General features: G+C 47.4%; 3 protein-coding genes across 3 annotated transcripts; all 3 read left to right on the forward strand.

Moving 5' to 3' along the window:
• Positions 1-696: 696 nt before the first annotated feature.
• On the forward strand, positions 697-3,628 carry H257_15374 (hypothetical protein; the record flags this gene model as incomplete). Its single annotated transcript, XM_009843465.1, has 9 exons — positions 697-1,055; positions 1,222-1,576; positions 1,624-1,712; positions 1,809-2,101; positions 2,244-2,371; positions 2,468-2,506; positions 2,943-3,002; positions 3,274-3,343; positions 3,468-3,628. 9 exons carry the CDS (start codon positions 697-699, stop codon positions 3,626-3,628), a joined length of 1,554 nt encoding a protein of 517 aa, XP_009841767.1.
• A 1,037-nt stretch (positions 3,629-4,665) lies between these two features.
• On the forward strand, positions 4,666-5,304 carry H257_15375 (hypothetical protein; the record flags this gene model as incomplete). The annotated part of the gene is made up of 1 exon (XM_009843466.1): positions 4,666-5,304. The coding sequence occupies one exon, from the start codon at positions 4,666-4,668 to the stop codon at positions 5,302-5,304; it is 639 nt and encodes a 212-aa protein (XP_009841768.1).
• Positions 5,305-6,187: 883 nt separating this feature from the next.
• H257_15376 (hypothetical protein) lies at positions 6,188-6,840 on the forward strand (the record flags this gene model as incomplete). Its single annotated transcript, XM_009843467.1, has 4 exons — positions 6,188-6,313; positions 6,370-6,453; positions 6,529-6,561; positions 6,619-6,840. The coding sequence occupies 4 exons, from the start codon at positions 6,188-6,190 to the stop codon at positions 6,838-6,840; spliced, it is 465 nt and encodes a 154-aa protein (XP_009841769.1).
• Between the last annotated feature and the right edge of the window lie 1,763 nt (positions 6,841-8,603).

The raw sequence follows: 8,603 nt of genomic DNA on the forward strand, positions 1-8,603 counted from the left end.
GGATTTCTGTGACATTCACCGCATCCATGCCCCAGAACGTATTCCTTCCGCTGCGGAGGAACCCATGGAACATGCCGTCAAAGTGCAGTTGGTTTTTGCAATCCGTGTTCACACACTCGTACACAGGAATATCAATTGCCGCCGAGCAGAACACGCCGTACACAATCCCATTGCTGTGTGCAACAGCTGACCACAAGTGCAGAGGGGACGGATAAGTTGTATCGACATGAACTTGGCGGGGTCAAACGAACTGAACTCGTCGAAACCTCGCCGCTGTCGAATGCAGAGCTGACCAGCTTGGTCTGTCGGAAAACGTGCGTAGGGTGCTTTCCAAACAACACCCATTGGTTCCTCTACAATTTCCATAAGCCATTCGACGTCCAAGGCCAAGTCATTCCCGTTATTGCTGCGACACACAGTCCACGAGGTCTTGTGTGTGCACTCGTTGGCAGGGGTCGAAATAAAATAATGCATAAAACATAAATATTTAGGGGTATTATGCATAATGTATTTTCAAGAATTGGAAAAAATATGCATTATGTATTTTGACTCGATTTGACAATGCATAAAAATAATTTGTCACATAATAACATCGCCGACCACATTCCTTAGTAGCCAGTCATTAGTACAGCTGTTAGTTCGTAAGGCCGCTGTTGGATGTTATTAATCATCATTTACACATTTAAACGCTCGATGATGTCCACGTTTCTCTCCGGCAAGTCAACCGCGCCCAAGTTCTCGCCCGAGCAGTGCAGTAGGTACTTCTTTTCTGCTATCACTGAATCGAACGACGAAACGACTGGGCGATGGCGTTGTACCCTCTGCCAGCGCACGTACACCCAACAAGAAGACAGGGGTTACACGAATCTACTTGCACACGTCAAGGCAAGTCATAGCAACTACGCCACACTCATGCGCGAAGCACCAGCAGCAGCGCAGTCTACTAACACCAGGCTTTGGGTCAGTGACCGGGTGAAAGGGCGATTCGGCTGGTTCTCGTGGATCGTTGAAGAAGGACTACCGCTTACGTTCTGTGAGAAGCCATCGACTCGGCGGTAAAGTCTTGTACTTATTGTACTTTTTATGAAATTGATAAATCCAATTTTTGTATTGACTATTCCTATATTTTGTATTGTATTGCACGCAAACGTATGGAATACTATATGTAGTCCTGTACCGATTATGATTTTGATCATACACATCTCAAACAATATTTTTTAGATTTACGAATTTGCCTATAATTTCTCATGTGACCCTTCGCGACAACATTTTACGGCTTACTGAAGTCGTCGAAAAAAAGATCTCAAAAGAAATTCCGGATCGTTTTGGCATTATTTTCGACGGGTGGACACATAACTCCGAGCACTACCTTGTGGTCTTTACGAAAAGGATGGAGTCCTTGTGCAGCCTGTCGCTGGCGCCCATCATCCACGAGCCGGATGACGACCACAGTGCGAAGACGCACTACACTGCAATCAAGTCAGTCTTGGCCATGTTCAAGGAGACCATCATGCAATGTGTCTTCTTGGTGGGTGACAACTGCAGCGTCAACAAAAAGTTGGCCAAGCTTATGTCCGTGCTGCTGATTGGCTGCCCAGCCACCGATTAAATCTTGCGGTCAAGGCGTACACCCAGCAGCATGAGGACGAGCTCGCCAAGATACAACAGCTGATGATCAAACTGCGAACACTGAACCAGGCGTCTAAGCTCCTGTAAGTCTATTTTATTGTTTAATACAATTTAATATAACATACCATATTTCTTTTCAATTATATTTTCAATTTCTAAATTCTATATTAATTCCGTAGGTTTCGTACAGAACTACGACCAATTCTCCGCCAAGACACTCGTTGGAGTTCAACGTTTGCCATGCTTCAGCGATTTTTCAAGCTTCGAGAACATCTCGACCACGAGGACGACACTATTTTGGAAATTCTACCAACTCTTGGTGAAACGAAGAAGTTGAAATGTCTGCTGGAAGATTTGAAGAAGGTAGAATCCGTGTCAAAGCGAGTGCAGTCTACCGACGCTACAATGTGGGAGGTTCGAACTCTCTTCGATGCTCTAGTCCTTGACTTCCCCAGCTTTGAGCATTACATTGGTACAAAATATCTTGAGTTGTATATATGAAATAAATCTAGTACACTTAGAATATGTTAGGTGGGTCTGCAAATATTGTTGGCAACCCAATTTTGAAAATGCCGTCACGAAGCTTCAACGTGGTCGCACGCTCACTCGGCCAGAGAAGTTGGCCGTTGCTGCACTGCGAAGCAATTACGGCGCAGACGATGCCTCGGACGAAGATGCTGCATTTGCGTTGAAACGTGTGCGCCTGGCTGACGAGAATGACACCTATGTCCTCCTTGATGCTGTCACCCCAACGTCAAACATAGCTGAGCGTCTTTTCAGCATGGCTCGTGCTTTGATTGGCATCGACCGTTTTTCACTGCATCCAATCATGATTTAGGCGACCCTCTTCCTTAAGTGCAACCGCAGCTACTGGGACGTATCGACTGTCCACGAAACGCTTGAGTAAAAATATGTGCATTAATGCGCATATATTGCATAATATGCATAATGTATTTCAGTCTTTTGCAACGATTACGCATTATGTATGCACTGAGTAGCTAAAACATACATATAATATGCATATTTTCGACCCCTGCTCGTTGGAGCGTACGCACTGCAAGCACTGCCAATCGTTATCGGTACGCAAGAGGTGTAATGCGGGGTTGGTGGGCTCATCGGTGCTTCCTACTGATACGTACAGCTCGCTGCGCCGCCCAGTAAACGTAACCCCGAACTGAATCCCAGGTGGGATGTCCAACACTGTCGACAAGTCTGTTCCTCGCGGCGGAGGAGGGACATTAACTGTCAAGATTTTCAGTGCTTCAACGTGGAAGCAATCGATGTCATCGCATTGGATGGAAAAGTCATGGTAGGTGCGGTGCGCCGAAGTCGTGGCGCCCACCATGAGTTCTTTCGTGAGTTTGTTCGTGGAGGTAGGGCATACTGAGCAGTAGTGCAAGAGTACCGTGGAGGTGCTGAATGTTGCCAACATGGAGTATACATGGGCACTACGATTGTCGAAGCTGAGTTCCGACATGGTTGGACGGGCAGTGGGAAGGCAGTACTGCTTTCCAGGAGAAAGAACAACAAGCGCATCCATTGCCAAGATTAAGTTAGCATAACGAGTAGCGAAAGCGATGCCGAGGGGCTCCATAGGCGTCCAAGCGATAGAATGCTCCATTGATGATGCCCCGGCGGTAGTAGACTCGGTGGGACGTTCGTCAACCCCGTGTAGCCCAAAGTCAAATGAGTTGTCACCACCGCGTGCCTGTGGGTGGGCGCATGCATGCGTTTGTGTGCTGCCACGAGGTAGACAAGGCATTGTGCGCAATTTCGGTGGACAAGAACTGGATGGAGTCAGCAACGAAGGTGGCGCGAGCGTTGCGATTGAAACGTAGCCGTCGCTGCCGGGAGTGTGCTCGACATTCGCAAGGACAAGAAGTACAAATGCTCTGAGGACATCGGCGGAGTTTCGCTTGCGATGTACAGCTTCGACACTGCATGGTTGGAGCAATCTGTGCAGTTGCTGCTGTTTTCGAAAGTGACTCTACGCCGTTAGGTACAGCAGCAGTAGGTGCAAGGCACAGATACGAGCAAGAACTGAAGTACATGTTGCAAGCTATCGAAGGATGAACGAGGGGTCGAGCAAGCTCTACGAACTCTTGTACTTGAATATTGTATGCTTTGCTGTTGTTTGACATCGATGTCTCGGAAGGTTGCCTGCCATTGGATTGTTTCACATGGCGTAAAAAAATATGTTTAACTTACTTGCAGATAGTGTGCAATAATTTGATTTTGGACAAACACATACACAACGAAATAATATCATGACTTGAGCTTGCACATATGGCTCAGTGTATGTAGCAACCAGTTTCGTTATAAAAGTAGAATTGTCTTCATTTTGTGACAAACGCCACACTTTTCGTGCGCCAAATTATTTTAAAGCGTCGTTTCAACATGGGAAGCGTGTACTCCTGAATTAAAATGAAATGACTTGCTTGCATGAAAATCCCCCCTGAGTACATGTACTCTTTTCGTGCACCAATTTATATTAATGCATAGTATCAACTTGTGAAGCGTGTATTCGTAATTTAAAATGAAATGACTGGCTTGCGTGAAAATCTCCATTGAGCGATTTCATTGCATTGGAGCCAATGGAAGATGCCTTTCGAGCTCGCTACGGCAACCTCAAACTCCGCGTGGACGATTTAGTTGCGATCTTGTTAGACATGAGCTATCAGGATACAAAACTTGTTCCCCTGGCAAGTGTCAGAATATACCACGCATGCAAAGTGTCTCCATATGTAGCTGGAAGTCAAGAGGCTCTACCACTTGTAAAATCAAACTGTAGATGGAATGTATGGTGGTAGGAACATTGAGGCAGTGTTATGCGATATGAAGACCAAGGCTTATGCCAGGTCTTCATAGCTTATGTTTTGTGTGGTTGTGTGCGCTGCTGGGCAAGGATGTGAGGGGTTTGGAATGATGTAGCCTTGGCTTTCATTCCTGGTTTTACCTCGAACTGAGCTCTACCTTTGTGTGCGTGTTCTACCCCCTGCCCCCACCCCCCTGCCTATTCAACATTTCAAGTACACCATGGCTGCGAACCCCAAGGACACTGTCGGCATTAATTTGCTCGTGTTCAACGGGAAGAAAGACAAGTTTCGCGTGTGGACCGCTAAGTTCGTTTCGCACCTTAAAGAGATGACTGTCGCACTGCAAGGCCAATGGCTCGCGTCGACCACCCCTGACCGCCCGGAGCCAACCATCAAATTCGAGGACTGGCTGCAAGGCGATCCACCAGTTGCGACCGACCCCGACGAGAAGCGCGCGAAGTGGCATCAGTACTACCGTACTATGCAAGTGCAACAAATCCGCACTTTATTGAGCAAGGTTGTGCCGGATCAATTTGTCCAGCAAATGAAGAAGTCGTACTCTGAAAAGGAACCAATCTACCGTCTCTGGGCAGAGATCGAGAAGAAGTATGGTGTGTCTAACGTGACCACTATGAAGACCGCCACGCGAAAGCTAATGCGTGTGGCCGACGGCGACTTCCAGAGTGTTGAGGCTTTATTTGGCGAGCTGCGGACGTTGAAGCACTCAATCAACTCCCACTTCCGCTGGGCCAACGTTGGAGCCAACAGTGGTACCTCGAAGGCAACCTTGGTCGACCGATGGCGCACTCAAATGTACGATGGTGGTCCGCCATCATTACCCGTCCCGCGAGGGGCTTGAAGACTTCCCTCAACATGCCCCCGTCGAGTGGCTTCAATGGAAACGGATCCATATGGAATGGTAGACCGCAGTACACGAGCAACCACATCGCAAAGGATTGCATCAAGGTACTCAAGTCAATCGTGACCCCTTTTAACACACTAGATAGGCAGTTCTGGTGCCTCGACCTTCCCCGAACAAAGGAACAAAGTCACGAGGGTCTTTATGGCAATGTTCGGTGGCTTGCTAATGAAGACGAAGATCCCCGGGGGGCAGCCGCATCAGCACCATCATCAACTTTTGCTGATGCAAATTGCCCCCACAACCCATCAAACTGTAACCGAATATTCATGTTTATACTTAAATTCTTATGATACATAGCGCATGCAAACGAAGAACTCAACCCCGAGACACCGACCGGGCAAACATCGGGAAAAACGAACACAAGCACTTGTACAACGTGGTTACCTCTCAATCGCGTTGCCAGAAGAGCCAAAGTGCAGTTGAAACAGTATCCAAACTTTGCAATGCTTCTAACCTGGACCAAACAATACTTCAAAACTTTCCCCGCACCCTGGACATTGCAAAAACCTTTGCATCGTCTAGTACTGCGCATGTTGTTCTATGGGTTTTCTGGACTTTGCTCACCCCATCTGCACAAGGTACCTACAAACATCATGTTTCGACTAACTACTTGTTTTCAATAGCATCTTCATTCGCAACAACCACTATTCAAGACTGGTTTCCGTCGGGGAGCCCAGTTCACGCCGTCATTCGGGCACTACTAGACGAATGTGCACAATTTGGTTGGGCGGGTGCGCATATTAGTATGCACCAACGTAAGTGAACCTACTACATTCACCCAAATCCGTACATGATGCACATAGATAAAGTCCCCTTTCCGATGCCCATTCACCAAGTCGTTAAAGCCCTCCCTCGCGCGCAATTCCTCACGCAGAAGAAGGCGCCTCACACTCGGACAATTTCACGAATCAAGGCTTTGGAGGAATTCGTTGCAGGCACCTGCACGGTTAGTACCTTGGATATCCTTCGTCATACTGAGGATATGTATTTAACAATGAATAGCTCGTGCATGTTAATGGACACAGGCCTGAAAAGACCTTTGTTCGTGTGGAGCGCCCTCAAGAGCGGTACTTTGTCACCGGCTCCGTTTTCGAAAGCGTTGCTCAGTCCATGCAAGATCTGTTCGACAAACCAAGAAACGCAAAGGATATCCTGATGTAGCTCGAGTCACTGCCCGTTCGCGGATTACTCCAGGTATTGATTATCATTGTTGTTGTCATGACACCGAGTTTGTGTATAATGTACTACTAGCAAACACGTCGATTGGTGTCGGAAGCCACCAACGGCTCAAATGTGGATTGGATCAATCGGCCGACGTGGCTACCACCGGAATTCGAGTGGACGAGCCCAGAACATATGACCAAGACTAATTTGCTCGAGTTGAGCCACATGTGTCTGGAACAGATCTTTTCTCCCAACTACTGTGGCCCTGTGCAGTTTGCGAATGGACGCGTAGAGTTTTTAGCTCATTAGACTTCTACGTCACATCGTCGAAGCCTGCCCTGGAGATGGGCGGTACAAGCGTAACTTGCGCGTCAGCAGGTGCACATTTGACCAAATTCGTTTTAGATACCCTTGGCTTCTTCGCTGTCGGGCTGTCTTTTGCAGCCACTTCTAGTTGCCCAAGCTCCGTCATTATGAGTGATTGGCTATGAAACACCACTACTATCCGGGCACATTTTACATTGACCACTTATTATTTTACCGGATTACTTTAACCAGCACCAACTTTTTCTCACCCAAAAAGTCGTCGAAAAAAAATCAGGTGGATTTTACTTCAACCAGACCCTAAAACTCCTTTTCACGTCTTATTGAAGTGAATATATTCATTCTACGTGTCCTCTAGTCACGAAAAATATTTTATTTTGGTCACATTAACTTTCACTTTCTCGACTAACTACTATTACTTGGTGGTTCACGAAACAAATACGAAACGTTACAGTATCTAGTATATACTACTAGTACTACTAACCAAAGTGGTGGTGTGTTTGCACAAGTAAAGTTGAGGTGCACGTCATGAAAATGCAACATGAGTAAGGTAGTGCACCGATTAACTAGACGGCACCTAATTCCTGGACGGTTTGAGTTTTCACCAATAGTACTTCTGCATTTTGAGTTGAGTGAATTTGATTGGATATGATAATATTCGTGGTTGTAATTATATACAAACTCGAGTGACGATATTTCCCGCAATTTTTTCGCGCCAATTGAATAAAAATACTCATTGACTTTTGACTTTCCCATTTTGAAACATGCCCGCCACGTATCATCAAATCCTTGATGCGATTCGGCGCGTCGAAGCTGGTGAGTCCAAAGCGGCTGTCGTCCGGAGCTCTGCTGTCTCCAGGGCCACGTTGTTCCACTACATCAAGATGAAGAAGGACACTGGCGCCATTTCCATCAACAAGCGAGGGCCGCACCAAGCTCTCCCCTCATCGATTGAGCAGGACCTTGTTGCTTGGATCGCTGCGATGCAACGTCGTGGAATGCCGGTTGAGCGAGGGGAAGTCATCCACAAGGCGAACTCGATATTGGCTGTATACCATGGCGTACCACGGAACGTTACTCGAGGATGGTACCATAAGTTTTGTGTACGCAACCCTATCATTGCTGACCGCGTGGCTCAGAAGCTGTCAAAGAGTCGCAACGCAGTTAACAAAGAAGGTATAATACATTACTTTAACGCGCTAATCAAAGGCACTCTGGGATTCTCGTGCACCGCGGCAGATGTCTACAACATGGACGAAACGAGCTTCAAGACAAAGTCCCAAAACAAGAAAGTCGTCGCCATTCGCGGGTCAAAGAACGCTTGGTATGAAGAAAATACCCCACCGTACCACCTCACCATTGTCGTGGCTGCTGCATCCGACGGCACTCTCGTTCCCCCGGCGTTTATTCTCCCTGGACAGTCCTGCGAGAGTACTATCTTGGACGAGTGTCCTGTCGATGACGCGCTTGTGACCACGGCTCCTAAAGCGTTCATGAACTCAGCGATCTTCAACAACTGGCTGATTACCTTCGGAGAGTGGAAGCTTCGCTGCCGTGCCGCTAGACCTGCCGTACTTGTCCTAGACAATTGCTCTTCTCATCACGGCGTAGACAGTGAGATGATCTGCGAAGCGTATGGTATTGTGTTGGTCTACTTACCTGCAAACGCGACGCATTTGCTTCAGCCGTTGGACGTCGCAATCTTTCGCACATTCAAGCGCGACATCAAGACAGCTGTGACGACGTAC

This window comes from Aphanomyces astaci (assembly GCF_000520075.1).
Source record: "Aphanomyces astaci strain APO3 unplaced genomic scaffold supercont1.69, whole genome shotgun sequence".
NCBI lineage: Eukaryota > Oomycota > Saprolegniomycetes > Saprolegniales > Verrucalvaceae > Aphanomyces > Aphanomyces astaci.